At 37.8% G+C, this 18,113-nt stretch overlaps 1 protein-coding gene across 6 annotated transcripts in view; it reads right to left on the bottom strand.

Moving 5' to 3' along the window:
- Nucleotides 1–1,525: 1,525 nt before the first annotated feature.
- Nucleotides 1,526–18,113, bottom strand: part of RP2 (RP2 activator of ARL3 GTPase) — a 28,861-nt gene continuing 12,273 nt past the window's right edge. For 3 of the 6 annotated variants that reach the window (XM_036305197.1, XM_036305198.1, XM_036305200.1), the window contains 3 exons: nt 13,796–13,910; nt 6,018–6,103; nt 1,642–1,852 (listed from right to left, as the gene is read on the bottom strand). In XM_036305197.1, coding sequence (XP_036161090.1) covers nt 1,769–1,852; nt 6,018–6,103; nt 13,796–13,910 — 285 coding nt within the window. In that variant the 3' untranslated portion in view covers nt 1,642–1,768. Of the gene's footprint in view, nt 1,853–6,017; nt 6,104–13,795; nt 13,911–18,113 lie in introns of those variants that run through there. The other 3 variants (XM_036305199.1, XR_004966961.1, XR_004966960.1) reach the window with 3 other exon arrangements.

Here is an 18,113-nt window from a genome sequence, read left to right as displayed (position 1 = left end):
GGGGACATTTGTAATACTTTCAAAAATAAAGATAAACTTAAGAAAAAGATTGAAATATTGCAATGCTAATGGTTAGCACAAGGCCAGGCACAGGGTAAGAACTCAATATTACTAATTTAAAGTGAAAAGTCTTTTAATGTATTATTTCTGGACATCAATACACAATTAAATGTAGCAGTTATAAATTAATATGAAAATATCCAAAAAACAGTTTAAACATGAAAATACATTTTTAGTAACAATAAGAGGAAATTTTACAAGTGGCTATTTTCAGTTTTTGTTTTATCAAAATAGAATTAAATTTAAGGTTCTTTTAAAAAATAGACCTATAAAAGTTTATTTCCTATTAGCTGCTATATGAGATGTGGGTGGTAGGTTCAGTCACTTTACACAAGATCAACCTTTCAGTAACTGATTACTTCAAATTACAATAAACCCCTTAAAACAGAGTTTCCCCTGGAGACTGAATCGGTGCATCTGGGGATTGGTTCCAACAACTGGACTTTTAAACAAATATCCCCTGCCTCCTGGCAAATTATTAGGTAGGTTGACTTGGAGAATAATGCTTTAAAGCAACCAAATAATTTTTATCATGCTTGAACATTACTTGCTATGAGTGGCATATTTAATGAAAATCAAATTTATCTAGCTTTTTAATCTATATAGCTTATCATCATACCTAAGTATGTCTTACCTGAACATCACAAGGTTTTATTCCAATTCTACTAATATCTCACAAGAGCTGATAAAACAGTAATCATCTTTTTGAAAACTGCTGGTGATTGGGCTTCTACAGTCTTAGTGTTGCATATATCTTTTCTTACCAGAAAGCAGAAGAGTCATCTAGCAGTTATAGTAAAAAACTGAACAGGGTGGAAATTATTCAAATAGTCATACTACTCACAAAATAGTCTTTAAACAGCTTTACCAACATCAGTTAGTAGAGTTACTTGCAAAACCAGTTATCAAATACCTATTAATTTAAAAATTCAATTTATAAGTATGTCAAGTTTGTGTACAGACTCTCATTTGCCATATTAAGCAACTAGGAAGCAATTCTTTAACTGGATATGTGTACATGAAAAAATGCACATAGGTTCATTCTAATTGATCAACTAGTAACAAATCCCTCTAAATTAAAAAAGAAAATAAGCAATGGAATGTATTCTCAAACAAGTATCATGGAACACTGAGGAAAGTTTAAATTATTAGAGATTTGAAAGAACATTTAGGATTAAAACGAACTGTTAGCCACTTCTATTTTCTAATAACAATATCAAATGCAGAGAATCAAAACTGCAAGTTTATTGAAGTGGGTTAGTTTTTAAGCTGATTAAAGCTACTTCATTTAAGCCTGGCCTGTGTGGCTCAGTGGTTGAGCACTGATCTATAAACCAGGAGGACACTGTTCGATTCCGGTCAGGGCACATGCCCAGGTTGTGGGCTCCATCCTCAGTAGGGGGCATGTAGGAGGCAGCCGATCGATGTTTCTATCTATCCCTCTACTTCCTCCTCTCTCTAAACATCAATAAAAACATACTTAAAAAAATAGAAAAATAAAATCAGGCCCAGTGAAGGACCAAATTCTTAAAAAAACAAAACAACAACTTAATTTAAAATGAACTATTTTTGAACCGCAAGTAAATGATGCAGTATTTAATAATTTATTGAAGAATCAACTTTAACAATGTTAGCCTTGGTAAAAGCCGTTGGTAATATACAAGGTGAGAAGGGCTTTAATACCAAGTCCCTGGTTCCACGGTGCACTTCATATTCCCATCTGTATATCAGCAAAGTTGTAGAAGCCGTCTATATCTCTAGATGCTGTCTCCTTGTTTTGTGACACAAACGTCTATTTTAAATATAAAAGAAACAAAAATAAATACTAGTAATCCCCAAATTCCAAAGCCCATGTTCTCCACAGAACAAAGTCATAACCTTGCTATTTAAAATAAATTCAAGCACATCATTTATAATATTTCATGTGTAGATTTTCTGTAGAATCCATGCAAAATAGTTTCAGTAACTATAATGTAAATTAAGCTCCTTTAAAAGCACTTATGATGTAATTAAGGTCTTTGCTTTCATAATACTTCACTTGTATTTTATTACACTTGGGATTTTACTGTTTTAGAATATACAACACTCATTATGAAAGCTACTGAATAGAGTTGTATTTAAAGAACTTAGTTTTTTTTATTTTCTATAAATAATTTCAATAGGCTGAGAAGCAAAACTTGAGATTATCTCTTTTTAAAGCTGCTAAAGATACATTACCAATTTAAAATGAACTACTTTCTGAACAACAATAAAGCAGTACTCAATAGAATCCTTTAAAAAAAAGCTTTTACAAATGTCAGCCAGGAAACAGGAGAGACCTGAGTTCCATTCTAGCTTTATCATAAACTAGCTGTACAATGCTGAAAATTTACTAAACCTCTCTGGGCTGTTTCCACATCTGTAAAATGAGAAAGTTGGATTAGATCATCTTTAACTCATTCAGACCTAAAAACAAGTCCTATAACCATTTTCTCTGTTTCCTTTTTTATTCAATCTCATTATATTTGCCCCAACCTTAAATAGTATGTGATGATAAAATGAGGTAAAAGACAAAATACTTTAAATTATGCAAATTCAAGGAACCATAAGCCGAATCAGACTACAAAACCCCCAAATTTCCTCTCATCCTATATAATAAAAGCCTAATATGCTAAGTATCCAGTTGACCAGTTAGCCGTTCAACCACTCGCTATTACATGCACTGATCACCAGGGGGCAGACACTCTGACCTGTAGGTTAGCTTGCTGCTGGGGTCTGGCCAATCGGGACTGAGCGAGATGGGCCAGACATGCCCTAGAGCCTTCTCGTGGTCCCTTCCTGGCTGGTCCACCTCCCGCATCTCTTCCCAGCCCTGATCATGCACCGATGGGGTCCCTTGGCTTGGCCTGCACCCTTTCACAACTGGGGACCCCATGGGGGATGTTGAAGAGCCGGTTTCGGCCAGATCCCATAGGTCAGGCTGAGGGACTCCACTGGTGCATGAATTCGTGCACTGGACCTCTAGTATATTTATAAAAAATAATCAGTTACATATATACTCATTTAATCCTTTTACATGTTTTTTTTTTTTAAGTTACATTAAGTCTGAAATTCTTAAATACACAACTTCATCAACATATCTAGAAAATACCTATTTGTAATGATTTCTAGATAAAGCTCCAGTTCAATTTTTGAGGAAGCATTACTGAAACAAATAAAAATGAACACTGGGCAATGGGATCATCTGTCTAAAGCAGGGGTGGGGAACCTTTTTCCTGCCAAGGACGATTTGGATATTTATAACGTCATTCTTGGGCCAGACAAAATTATCAACTTAAAAATTAACCTGTTGTATTTGGTCAAACTTTTAATTCACCCCTAATGTCTTGGCAGGGCCAGGCCAAATGATTTCACGGGCCTTATATGACCCAAGGGCCAGACGTTCCCCACTCCTGGTATAAAATATATAATGTTAGAAATACAGATAAGCTCATCATAAGTTAAAAATAGCATAAGTTGCCCAGCCAGTGTGGTTCAGTAGTTGAGCATTGATCCATGAATCAGAAGGGCCCGGTTCCATGCCTGGGTTTCAGGCTGGATCCCCAGTAGGGGGCGTGCAGGAGGCAGATGATCAATGATTCTCATCATTGATGTTTCTATCCCTTTCCCTCCCTCTCTCTGAAATAAATAAAAACATTTGAAAAAATTATGAGCAAAAAAAAAAAAATGGTTATTGTATTTTTAAAAAATAGCATAAGTTGAAAATGCATTTAATCCACTTAACCTACCGAACATCATAACTTAGCCTATCTATCTTAAACGTGTTCAGAACACGTACATTAGCCTACAGTTGGACAAAGTAACCTAACACAATGAATACACACTGTAGAGTATTGGTTGTTTACCCTTGTGATGGCAGGGCTGACTGGGAGCTGTGACTCCCTACAGCTGTCTAGCTTACGAGAAAGTAAGGTAAAGTATATCTCTAGAAGTATGGTACCTACTGAATGCCTATCACTTAAAGTCTAAAAGTCATTAAGTTAAACCATCTGTGTATCATTCACTATTTTTTAAAAAAGGACTTAAAGATGCTTTTGATGAGATTTTTCACTTTAGAAACAAGTATTATTGATGGTTTTTAATAAGTACATTCTTATTTTATAAGTGTGTAAGCAATTAATGTTTTAGTTTGGCAAGGAAAAACCAAAGCTTAGCTTCCAATTATATATTGCAGGTTCTAAAAATCATGATCTGCTTTTTAAAAATTCCATACAACACTAGGCCTAAAAAGTACGATTTGATTGTAGGAAAAGGAAATGAAAAGGTTTGATTGAAATATAAATACTAGTCAGTCTCAGAACCCTGCCTAGGAGATGGGGAAGTCATGTGTGCCTGTAGTTGTCTGTAGCTCTAAGGCTATTGTGAAATGGGGAATTAGAAAGTGGGGGGGGGGGTGTTCGGGAGATACAAGGGTCTAGGGCTGATTCTGGGTAGTCAAGAGATTCTGGGGATCTCCCTGGCATGTGGAAGATTAATGGGGACACTGGGAGCCCTGTAAAATAATGATCTTAGGGTCCTGGAGGTATCACAGGAGCAGGTTGGATTCTGAGGTTGTCTGAGTATGGACTTTTTTGGAGCGCTGGCGGTTCCTTATAGGTGCAGAGGCCTCTGGATTACTAGGTTTTGCTTTGGTAGATGAGGAGGTCCCAGATCATTGGGAAGTTTGGAAGACAGTGAGATATTTCTGGAACCTTGGAGATCTCTCTAGAAGATGGGTTGGACGGGAGCTCTGGCGTTCCCTCAAAGGTGGGAGCATTTCTGTAGCCTTGCCGTTCACAATGGAAGTCTGTATTTTTCTGGAAACTTCCTGGGGGAGGTCTTTAGGCCCTTGAGGTGATTTTCAAGATTAAAAGGGCAATTGTTCTAGAGTCTTGGGGTTCACCCCTAGGAGTGGGGGAGAAGGATGTTTCTAGAAGTCTACTAGGGGCTTTTGTTAGAGGTAGGGGGTATTGGAGAGCCCTTGAGAAGGAGTCTGGGACCCTTGGAATACCTTGGGGCTATTTCAGGGGACCACTGTTTTTCTTGGAGATGATATTGGGAGAGGTGAGATGACACACGTGAGGCTTTGGGGTCTCTCTGAAGCTGAATTTCCTGGAGACTGATTTGAAAGCGGCCAGAGATGCTGGAAATTCTCTCTGATTCTGAAACAGTCTCTCTGAAATTGTCCCTGCCTTGCCTGACATGTGCTCCTTTGAGGTCACAAAGAAAAGCCCTGGATTCTGGGATCCTGTGGATGGGATGTCTGTTTTTGATCAAAGTACATTTTTTAAAAAGTGTGCCAGGTCCAGGCTGGGGTTTGTGAGGAGGAGCTGGCTCAAACAAGGACAGCCTTCAAGGAGAACTCTGTTATTATGGGGGTAAAGGACAGGAACTTGACCCTATGTAAGTGCCCTAATGGAGGCTGCCAGCAGGTTGAAGTATCAGGGAAGAGGTCAGGGCAGGGGTGGGCAAACTTTTTGACTCGAGGGCCACAATGGGTTCTTCAGTCTGCAGGCTGACGCTCTATCCACTGAGCCAAACCAGTCAGGGCACACAATGGGTTCTTAAACTGGACCGGAGGGCCGGAACAAAAGCATGGATGGAGTGTTTGTGTGAACTAATATAAATTCAAAGTAAACGTCATTACATAAAAGGGTACGGTCTTTTTTTTTTTAGTTTTATTCATTTCAAACGGGCTGGATCTGGCCCGCGGGCCGTAGTTTGCCCACGGCTGGGTCAAGGTCTGCTTGGCAGTAGAGCCACTCTAAGCAGCCCAGGCAGGGTGCCCTCTCACCAGGGGAATGCGGGCCTAGGCGAGTATCTGGGGTCTTCAAGGGATGTCAGGGCCAGTGGCCAGAAGAACAGCAGTACTGAGTCATGCTGAACTCAGCTCAGGATGGGGTTAAAAAAGAAGAAATACAGTCAATGAAATCTTGTACCTTGGTGCTCTTGAATATCTCGTTGACAACATTTTGACAATCTTCTACAACACGATCTCCATTAAACTCCAAGGCAATAACAGGACCTATAAGCAAACCGAAGAAGTGTTGTCTTATCAAGAATACAAATCTATTCTAAAATTATTCTTTTTGTACTTCCCTGAAGAATCTCTAGCTTCTTTGGAAGTAAAAGAAAAGGAAGAAGGAAGCAGGTAGATGGAATGTCACTTAAGCTACTTCTTCCTACAATAATTATAGTACAAATTAACATAGAGTCTCATCACATGATGGGTAGCTTCAGTGCTACTATAGGACTGTCACATTTTAAATTGATTTTGGAGAGAAGAAGGGAGGGAGGGAGAGGGGAGAGAGAGAGAGAAAGAAACATTGATCTATCAATTGGTTGCATCCCCATACGAGCAAGAGAGAGAGAGAGAGAGAGAGAGAAATATTGATTGGTTGCCTCCCTATACAAGCCAGACTTGCAACTTGGGTATGTGCCCTGATCTGGAATCAAACCTGCAACCTTTTGGTGGGTGGGATGACGATAATCCAACCAATTGAGCCATACCAGCCAGGGTGGACTATCGCAGTGTTGTGAATAGTCTGGCTTTTCTAGTTTTCATTCATCTATAAAAACCATTAAAAGCCCACCCATTTAGCAGTACAAAAAGCAGTTGACAAATGACAGAAAAGATCAAAAGCAATTCAAGTCAACATAAGTAAGTTTTGCCAGGCAGCCAGCCTTGCTTCCAACTCTCCTACTTACCAGCCAAGTTCTGGGCCACCAATAATGAAGCTAAGCCAAGTAGGAATTGAAGCCAGGCACCAAGAGTAATGACTATGTGAAATATATTTCTTGAGTGAGCCTTAAAACTACATTCTAAATCCAATGACCAAGTGTTCATTTTTTTTAATTCTCTGAAAATATTTGCTTCCTCTCTCATACATTAATTTATATACTTTTAAACCACCTGTACTTTAATTTCTGGATTTAAATGTAGCATTGGCACTACCCAGTATCAAACTGTTGGCAAACATGGCCACAAGTCAGCCAAGAAAAATATTCAATTAATATTTATTCAGCTATCACTGTATTCTTAATAGATTTGCTTTTTATCTCCTACAGTAATGGAGAAGTCCTGACCTCCATGAAATTACACATTTCTTGAAAAAAAGCCCATTAAACAAATACAGAACAACAGAGAATGATGAAGTACTAAGTAATGAAATGCTAAGATGAATGTAGGCATGTGCCACAGGGCAAGGTATATGAATGAGGGAAAATATCCCACTAAATAACTAAAAATCACTGAGGGCCTGTGATTTAACATAGACAACAAATACAGAAAAGGTAGGCTACATCGACAGTCAACTATACAATTAGATACAGAGAACAAATTTAAGTGTGGGTTTTTCAGCATCACAGAGTGTAGATCAAGACAGGTGCTGAGTAAAGAAAAGAAGGTAACTCAGAAAAATGGACGATTCTGTGTCTGAGGCAAGAAATGGGTAAGATCAACCAGGAATATCTTGTTGAGCCAAAAAGCAATGAGGCTATCAAAGGCCAATGGGGTTGTAAGAAGAGGAAACATGAGCCAGCTTGAAGGAGCTCCAAATGGCCAAAGATGAGCCTCGGTGAGATCAGAAGGAATAATGACTGCAATTTATTAAAACATACTGAATATATAAAAATTCATGAGCTACTAATGATATTTAGAAAAGAGAGAAACAAAGAAAATTCATTGGATACTACTATAGGTTGCTAGGGCACCAAATTATTACTTTGAAAATTAATGCTTATTTTCCCTTTATTTATTCTGCTTTTCTGATATGAAGCATATTTCAAATTAACCAAACAGTTCTTCTGTACAAGAAGTTCTGTTAACATCCATTATTAAATATAGAGGTAGTGACATGATTAGAAAATGATCAGTTTGCAACTCCTAATAAAATAATTGAATCAGGCAACAATCATCAATGTTTTTAGCATCCCACAGGGAAGAGTGATAAGAAACTTCAAAAAGAAGATTGTCAGCAGCTGAACTTAATCAATTCTAGTATCACTAAAAGTGCAATAATCAAGTTATGTGCCCTCTCATGTAATGATATAGGAAACAGTACCACCTGTGAAATATTCTTGCCCAAAAGAACCCCTAAACGTGAGTGTAAACAAGGCTTTGATCTAACTTAATAGTCTACAAGAACTGTAGAGGAACACATTAAACACACCCAGGCACACAGGACAAATGACCAGGTTTCTTTTACAAGACAAAAAAGGGGGGAGAGGGAGACACCCGTTTCTCATTAAGAGTGATACAAAAAATGACATACAGTGAGTGGGACAATTTTAGATCTGGATCACATTAACTATAAAAATACATAAAGAACCCAGCCGACATGGCTCAGTGGTTGAGCGTTGACCTATGAACCAGGAGGTCACAGTTTGATTCCCTGTCAGGGCACAGGCCTGGGTTGGGGGCTTGATCCCCAGTAGGGGGTGTGCAGGAGACAGCTGATTAATGATTCTCTCTCATCATTGATGTTTCTCTCTCTCTCTTTCTCTCTCTACCTTCCTCTCTGAAATCAATAAAAGTATTTTAAAGAATACATAAAGAATGTTTTTAGACAATTAGGGAAATTTGGGTATGGACTGGTTATTCGATGAGGTTAAGGAATTGTTAATCATGAAGCATATTTCAAATTAACCAAACAGTTCTTCTGTACAAGAAGTTCTGTTAACATCCATTATTAAATATAGAGGTAGTGACATGATTAGAAAATGATCATTTTGCAACTCCTGAGGCAAGAAATAGATGTCATAATATATTGTGATTACTTAAGAAAACACCTGTTTTTAATTTTGTTTAAGAAGACACACACGAATATGTAGGGGTGAAATGACAAGACATTACAATTTGATTAAAATATTTCAGCAAAAAGAATATAAATTATTTTTTTCAAGAATGGCAAAAAGTTGATAAAATGGGATAGGCACACATGAGGCATTGTACTCTGTACTTCTGAATAGAGATAGTACATTTGTAAATCTGCAAAAGGACTTAAAAAGTATTTTAAACAAAATAAATACTGAGAAAAGAAAAAGTTGATAATAAATGCAGCGTTTCCAGTTTTGCAGAAAGTGGAAAGTTTGAATTAACGTAGAATACAGTATGCTTTTAGTCAGGATCAGTACAAGGATATACAGTAGATATACTTTTAAAAGTCAGACATTTATTACTGAAAGTACCTGCATTCTACAAAGACAACATAATCCATAATTCAGAAATCCAATTTTGGTAGAATTACCCAAATGTGAAACTTGGTTGATATTTTTTTGAATAGAATATTATGAGCTTCTGGTAAGCGACCTAATAATTTGTCAACAAACAATCACTAACAATAAAGGAAGACAAGTGCATCAATTTTGATTAATATGTATGGATAATCCTAAACTAAAAAACTACAATGCTGACAATGTACTCTTTAAGAAGTCCTATTTGTCTTTCTATCTAATAATGATAACTACAATTTCAGTGTTTATTTCAAACTGAACTATGAGGTCAACAAGGATCATTAGTCATGCTTTTAGTGTTTTAATGTGTACGTCTTATCAAATAGTTCGCAGAAGCTTGAAATCTAAATATTTGAACTGTCAAAAAGATTGTGAGACTTTGAAGTAAACAAAAAAGATTCCTGAATGCCCTATCTAATAAAGTCTTCTGTGTAATCTAACATGACCTTGGAACAAGCCACTACCATGTCTCAATTAGATTACAGCAACAGCCTCCAGATGGCTCTCTGCTTCCCCCTTAGAGCAAGCAGAATGATAAAAGTTACATTTTAAAGGGACCATGACATTCTTCTGCTCTAAAGCCTCCAGTAAAATATTATCTATATTTTTATTATTTTTAATTCTTTTAAAAATAACTGACAGTTTAAATAACAATAGTGTATTAGATATTTGTAGCCTATGCAACAGTAAGATATGTAATAATGATACAGAGATGGGAGGAAAGATTTGAGTATATAATGTTATTAGGACCTTATACACTGAGTGGCCAGATTATTATGACCACCTGACGTTTGTAGGCAAATTAGCTATAATTTCCCGCCGAAGTTCCTAGAGGGCCAGACCATTATAAACGTCTGAATAGCACAACATACCTAAGTATCGTTGCTGATCAAGTTCATCCATCATGTTGGTGGCGTATCCCAATGGAGACGGCTTCTTCCAACAAGACAAGGCGCCATGCCACGGTGCTCGTATTGTGCAGGAGTGGTTTCAAGAACATGAGGGAGACTTTACCTTGCTTAGGTGGCCCCCACAATCACCAGATCTCAATCCAATTGAGCATTTGTGGGACGAAGTTAAAAGAGCCATTAGGCAGCTGGTTCCACAACCATCAAATCTCACAGAACTGGACAGTGCTATTCATTAGGCATGGTGTCAGAGTCATTGCATCACCTGTCAACATCTCGTGGAGTCAATGCCAAGAAGAATCACCACAGTACTGAAGGCAAAAGGTGGCCCAATGAAGTACTGATAGGGCGGTCATAATAATCTGGCCACTCAGTGTATACTATAGGTGAAGTGGTATAATATTACTATAAGGTGGACTCAAATATATATGCTGTAAAACCTAAGGCAACCATTATATAAAAGGTAGAAACAATAAGTCAATAGAGATAAAATGGAGTTATAAAAAAAGGCCAATTAAACAAAAAGTGGTAAAAAGAAAGAACAAATGGAACAGAAAGCAGCTAGCAAGATGGTAGATGTCGATCCAACTATATCAATCCTTTTCAATGTGAATGGTCTAAATATACCAGTTAAAAGAGTGACTGTCAGACAGGATTAAAAAGCAAGAACCAACTATATGCTGTCTACAAAAAATTCACTTTAGGTATATAGACTTTGATAAGTTAAAAGGGATAAAGATCCTATATAATAAAAGTCTAATATGCTAAGTGTCTGGTCATCTGTTCAACCAATCAAAGCGTAATATGCTATGATATACTAAGGCTGCTCAACCACTGGCTATGACGTGCCCTGACCACCGGGGGGGCAGATGCTCCAACCGGTAGGTTAGCTTGCTGCTGGGGTCTGGCTGATCAGGATTGAATGAGACAGGCCAGACACGCCCTGGAGCCCTCTGTGGTCCCTCCCCAGCTGGCCAACCTCCCATGTCTCTCCCTGGCCCCAATCGTGCACCAGTGGGGTCCCTTGGCCTGGCCTGCGCCCTCTTGCAATCCAGGACCCCTTGGGGGATGTTGGAGAGCTGGTTTCGGCCTGATCCTGCAGGCCAGGCCGAGGGACCCCACTGGTGCACAAATTCGTGCACCGGGCCTCTAGTATATGATGAAACACTAACAACCAAACAAAAGCTGGAGTAGCTATATATGTCAGGCAAAGTATATTTCAGAACAAGGAAGATTATCAGAGACAAAAAGGGACATTACATAATCATAAAGGACTCTCCAAGAAGACATAACAATCCTAAATGTGTATGAATCTAACAACAAAGTTTCACAGCAAAACCTGATAGGATCTGAAAAGAGAAATGGACAAATCCACAATGATAGTTGGAGAGTTTGACACTCCTCTCTCTTTAATTCATAGAACAAGTAAGCAGAAAATCAGTAAGGATATAGATGACCTGAATAACACTATCAACCAAATTGACCTAGTGGGCCTCTATAGAGGCCCAACAAAAGCAGATTATACATTCTCCTCACATGTATATGGAATATTTGCCAAGATACACTATAATCTGTACCACAAAACAAACCTTAAGTAAAGAAAATAGAAATTATACAATGTGTATTTTCAGACCATAATAACAATCTACAAATCTATTACAGAAACACATCTGGACAATCTCCAAATGTTTAGAAATTAAACAATATAATTCTAAATAATCCATGGATTAAGTCAAAAGTCTCAAGGGAAACTAAAAAATATTCTGAACTACATGGGGGGGGGGTTGGGGAGGCCAATATACTTTTTCTATAAAGGACTAGGTAGGAAATCAACAAAACAATCCTATATAATAAAACCCTAATATGCAAATTGACCAAATGGCAGAACAACTGGTTGCTATGATGTGCACTGACCACCAGGGGGCAGACACTAAACGCAGGAGCTTCCCCCTGGTGGTCAGTGTGCTCCCACAGGGGGAGCGCTGCTTAGCCAGAAGCTGGGGTCACAGCTGGCAAGCGCAGCAGTGGTGGCAGGAGTGCCTCTTGCCTCCGTGGCAGTCAGACATCCCCTGAGGGCTCCTGGACTGTGAGAGGGCGCAGGCTGGGCTGAGGGACACCCCCCGGGTGCACGAATTTCAAACACTTGGCCTCTAGTAGATACAATAATGAGTGTGGCTGTGCTCCAAATAAAACTTCATTTATGAAACATACAGGAGGCCATATTTTGCCAAACCCTGAATTAAATGAAAATAGATCAGATCAAAATTTGCTGGATGCTTAAAGCAGTGCTTAAAGGAAAATTTTTAACATGAAATACATATACAGTTGATCCTCATTATTTGTGAATTCTTTATTTGTGAATCTGCTTACCTGGAAAAATTTATTTGTGACCCCAAAATCAATAAAAGTTTCTTCATGGTCATTTGTGGACACTCACAGAGTGGCATAAAAAAGTTGCCTGACATGCATGGTCCCAGGTGAAAATGAACAAAGTGATGCTCTGCTTCTTGTTTCAGCATTCATTCTGTAAATAAGTGTCCTTTTCATAGTCTAGTTAGTGCCACATTTTCCACATTTTGTTCTTTTTGTTGTGATTTTGCTATTTTAAATGGCCCACAAATGTAGTGCTGAAGTGCTGTATAATGTTCCTAAGTTTAGAAAGACTGTGATATATCTTACAGAGAAAATAGCTGTTAGGGAAGCTTCATTTAGGCCTGAGTTATAGTGCTGCTGGCTCTAAGTTCAATGCTAATGAATCAATAATACATACTAAAGGTGTCTTCAAACAGACACACATACAATAAGGTTATATATTGATTTGCTTTATCATATGCTACACGTGCATGAGCACACACACTTCGATTTTGTTTTGCTGAGCCATTTGAAAACAACAGATATCATAACAAATCAGCATGCATCGCCTACATAACCACAATACCATTATCATACTTAAGGGCCTTAAGCAAACAATGTTCCCATCTCAAAGAAAAGCAGTACTCTGTCCTCCAGAATCAGCACATCTTCAATACATATAGGCAGACAGCAACCCTTCAGAAGGTCACACTAACTCTAGATCCTCTTTTTGCAGACATATTTTCAATATCTGAAATGTACTGGTAGCATTTGCCCGCTGGGGTAAACAATCCTATTTTTGCATGGGAAATTAATCAATCATATCAACTACATAAAATACTATACCATTTTATTTATATTTCTTACTTTTCATGTATGGTCAAAGCACACTGAAGACAGAAAGAATCCTTATCAAGTGCTTTGTAATTCTGGACAGTATAATAATACAATAATAAAATAATAAAAAATAATAAAACACATAATAAATGTGATTTTTCAGAACTAAGGCAATAGAATAGAAAAAATGTAATGTCTGATTTCTAATTATCATATAGGTCTTTCTGAATGATGTGAAATTTTGACATTTCTGAATAGTAGTAGGAAAACACACAAAACAAGTGAGAAAGAGAAGGCAATGTAAGAGAAAAGCTAAAGGCCAGAGTAAACCAAATCAGCATCTCAAGAGGATAAACACAAAAGTGTACCAATCAGCCAGAAGGTACCTTTGTCCAGAAGTTGAAGGAATTCAGGTGCTCTTTCCCGAAAAACCCTCTCAGCATCCTCAGCTTTCATGGATACTTCCTTTGTCCGAATCAGGAAAAAACCTAAATGAACCATCTGTGGAAAACAGAATTTCACTTAGATTTTAAAATGACCTTCTGAGATTAAAACAATATTTCCTAGTACATTTCTGTATAAAATATGACACAGTATGCTGAGTTTTGTTTTAGTTATAACTCTAATTTGGGTTGTTTGCTAAACAGGTTTTCACATATACAAGATTCCTTCTTCCAGATGGGTGGTTCTGCTTAAGAACTGATACACAATGCCTACTGCTAAGATTAAGGATCAAACAAATGTGAATGATCCCTCAAAATTTTAACCCTTTTCGGTCCAACGTCGAGGCTGAGGTCGACACTGCAAACCGGTTCAACATTCAATCCCGTCAATTAATTTGGACCAGACTGTTTGAATTCCAAAAATGAAATTGGACCGCAAAGGGTTTTAAATATAATTAAAATTTTTTTGAATAGATGGAAACCTTAGTTTTGTGATAACGAAAGGAGAACGGTAAAGTAAATTATGGTGCATTGACATGATAAAATACCATAGTTCATTAAACATAACAAATAAAATGGGGAAAAGCTTGTATAACAATGTTAATTTTTAAAAACATGATACAAATTTATAGAGCATAGCACAATAATGATAGATTATATTTATGGAGTACTTACTCTGTACCAGGCATTTTATGCACTTTAGGTACTATTATTATCCTCATTTTACAGATAAGAAAACTAAGGCACAGAGTGGTTAAGAAACCTGCCCAAGATCACACAACTATTAAGTAACAGAGTTATGATTAAAACCCAATTGATTGAGCCCAGCTGGTGTTGCTCAGTGGTTGAGCACTGGCCCATAAACCAGGAGGTCATGGTTCAATTACTGGTCAAGGCACATGCCCAGGTTGCAGGCTCAATCCCTAGTAGTGGGCATGCAGGAGGCAGCCGATCAATGAATCTCTCTCATCATTGATGTTTCTATCTCTCCCTCTCTTTTCCTCTCTGAAATCAATAAAAAACATTTTTTTAAATCTAATTACTCAAATACTATGCAGCTGTATAAAAGAAGGATCTCTTACTCTTTGCAACAGTATGGATGGACCTGAAATTTATTATGCCAAGTGAAATAAGCCAGTCAGAGAAGACAAATATCACATGATATCACTTATTTGTGGAATCTAATAAACAAAATAATTTGACCAACAAAATAAGTCCTGAGGCATGGAGGCATGGAACAGACTGACATATCTGGGGGAGCGGGAAGAGGTTAACCAAAGAACTTATATACTTGTATGCAAAGTCCATGGACACAGATAATAGTGTGGTGAAGGCCTGGAGGGGGGTTATAGGGGCTGGGTGGAGGGAGGTAAAGCAGGGGAAAATGTGGGATATCTATAATATTGTAAAAAATAAAAACACATATATATTTAAAAACCAATTAATCTGATTACAGACTAAATAAAAAAGACTGTTCTTAAAAAGAATATTCTTTAAGAGACTATTCAAAGTACAGTAAGTATATTATGATTTTCAAACATATTTCTACTCTTCTTTATTTCTATAGTTTTCTTCAATGAGTGCATATTAATTTTTAAAATAATTATTAGTTTTTAAAATGCAGTCATTCAACCACTTCAGTTTTTAGCAAAGTGTACTGGGTTTTTAATATGAAAGTAACATATATGCTCAATAAAGAACATTTGAAAAAAAAAACAAACATCAACCAAGATGCATACTCAAAGACGTCACTGCCATATTGGCATACTTCCTTTGCATACTACCTTTTACCCTCCCAAGTTTACTTTCCCCCATTACAGAAATAATACATGTTCATTGCAAGGTCCATAGAACTACAAAAATGAAAATACCCTTTGCTTAATTCACTTCCTAAGAATAACCATAACTGTTAATGTTTTAGTATCTATAACTTTTGAGACTTACCTACTTAAAATAGATCAGATACTTATATAATCTACAACTTTTCCACATAACTGTGAACATTTTCCAGTTATTCTATAAAATCAGTTTTAATGATTAATAGTATTTCATCCTATGACTACATTATTCCCATTCCATCAAATTGGATTCAAACTCAAATTATTTTTTCACAGCCCTCAATGCTAACTCAGGAAAAAATTAAAAAGCAGCAGAAAATTACATAGACATCACTGCCAGGTGATGACTGCAATATTACTTAAAACAATCCTACATCTGTTTCTAATTTTCTAGACTGCTCATTACCTCTCATTTTATAGTCAGACACATAAACTGACAAAAGTAAGATGACTAATTCAAAATACCTTTACCTAAAAACAAATAATGAACTCTGAAACATGATTTCACTGTAAATATTTGAAGAGACTCTTTTTCATGAAAATTATTCTACTTTTAGAGACTTGAAAATAGTGGTAACTACCCAACTTGAATTATGTAACACTTCTAAACAATTCAAATTAGATTTATTCTAATTTATCCCTTGCATATCTGTCATCTAAGTAACAGCCAGCGAAACTGATTTTTAGGTGAAATAACCAAGGCCCAGTACTTCTCTTGACTCCCTATGGAAGGTGCTTTTTGCTTTACCCAGCTTTTCTGGACCCTCTCAAGTTTTATACTTCCTATCTATAAAAGAAAAAAAAACATTATGACATGTTTAATTTGTAGAAATAACAGAAACAAAATTCTGTGATACTCCTAGGGTTTAACAAAACCAGAGTTAGCAATTCCAGTCTAAGACTATTCTAAGATATTTGTGTTATAATACAAAAAAGACTCGCTTTATTTTTTCCATCTCAGAATTAACGAGCCTCTACACATATTTTCCTAAGAACTTGAGCCTAATTTAAAAAAATGCAATCTCTCTCTTAAGTCACTGGTTTTCAGCACGTTTTGATACCCTCTTCACATGTGCTTGGCATTTCCTTCTTTTTGTTCTCTTTTTATTCCTTAATTTTGTGGTTTCAAAATTAGGTAGGACAACTAGCCAAAAAAGTCCCAGGGTTTTTCTTTCTAGGCTGGATGACAGTATCTGTCTTGACTCCATGTACTTTTGGTCACATTCCTGCTCCACCAGGCATTTATCAACTTTTCTTTACAACTGAGATGGCATACTAGCATCAGGCTTAAGGGTTAAGATGCAACCTACAATGTCACATTACCTGGACTTAAGTAATGGCTCTGCATTTACCATGTGAGTGACTTTTGCAAGTTACGTACCCTCTCTCTGGCTCATTTCCCTTATCTGTAAAAAAAGTAACCATGACACCTATTTCATAGGTTATTATGAATTAAGTGAGTTAAACCACTTACAATAGTGCCCGATATATAGTAAACACTATATACATGTTAGCTATTATCATTATTATTAGATGTGTTTGTTTTAAATTATTTTGTATTCCAGAAGGATATCTAAAGAACCTCACTGGTCATATTGCTTTTGAGGGCACACAACACTGTCATTTTACACATCAGATACAAAGGTTAAGAACACTTGATGACACATGAAGACAGTGTTTGTTTTGAGGGCTTTTTAAAAATGTATATTTTTATTGATTTTAGAGAGAGGAAGGGGAGGGATGGAGAGAGAGAGAAACAGATCGGCTGCCTCCTGCACGCTCCCCACTGAGGATCGAGCCCACAACCCAGGCATGTGCCCTGATTGGGAATCGAACTGTGACCTCCTGGTTCATGGGCCAACACTCAATCACTGAGCCACACTGGCCAGGCTTGATGGCTTTTTTATTTAAACATACTATATATATAAAAGCCTAAGCTACTGTTAAGACCAAACAACTGGAACGATTGGAACTGGTCGTTATGATGCACACTGACCACCAGGGGGCAGACGCTCAATGCAGGAGCTGCCCCCTAGTGGTCAGTGCACTCCCACAGCAGGAGCACCACTCAGTTGACTGACCCGTCCAGGTGGCCCACCAGCCTGGCGGCAGCCACTCACTCCCTCAGTAGTCCTGCAGGTCCAAGCTCTGGAGAACAGGCCAGGCACTGATGGACCAGTGCTGCAGGCACGGTCCCAACAGTGCCACTGGCCTCCTGGAAGTCGGCCTCAGGCACCACAGTTGCTTTCCCTCCCTAGACACTCCACAAGGAAGAAACAATATAAAAGTGGCCGCCAGGTGGCTCCCGACAACTGGTGCAAATGTCAGCGGGACAGATCCGGATCCTGGGCTGGCAAGGGCATCCCACCGCCCGCTCGGAGGGCTATCACATCCCGGCTCCTCCACCACCTTGGGACCCCACT

This window comes from Myotis myotis, unplaced genomic scaffold (assembly GCF_014108235.1).
Source record: "Myotis myotis isolate mMyoMyo1 unplaced genomic scaffold, mMyoMyo1.p scaffold_m19_p_4, whole genome shotgun sequence".
NCBI lineage: Eukaryota > Metazoa > Chordata > Mammalia > Chiroptera > Vespertilionidae > Myotis > Myotis myotis.
The sequence above is the reverse complement of the archived record's forward strand: the minus strand, read 5'-3'. Positions and strand labels throughout refer to the sequence as shown.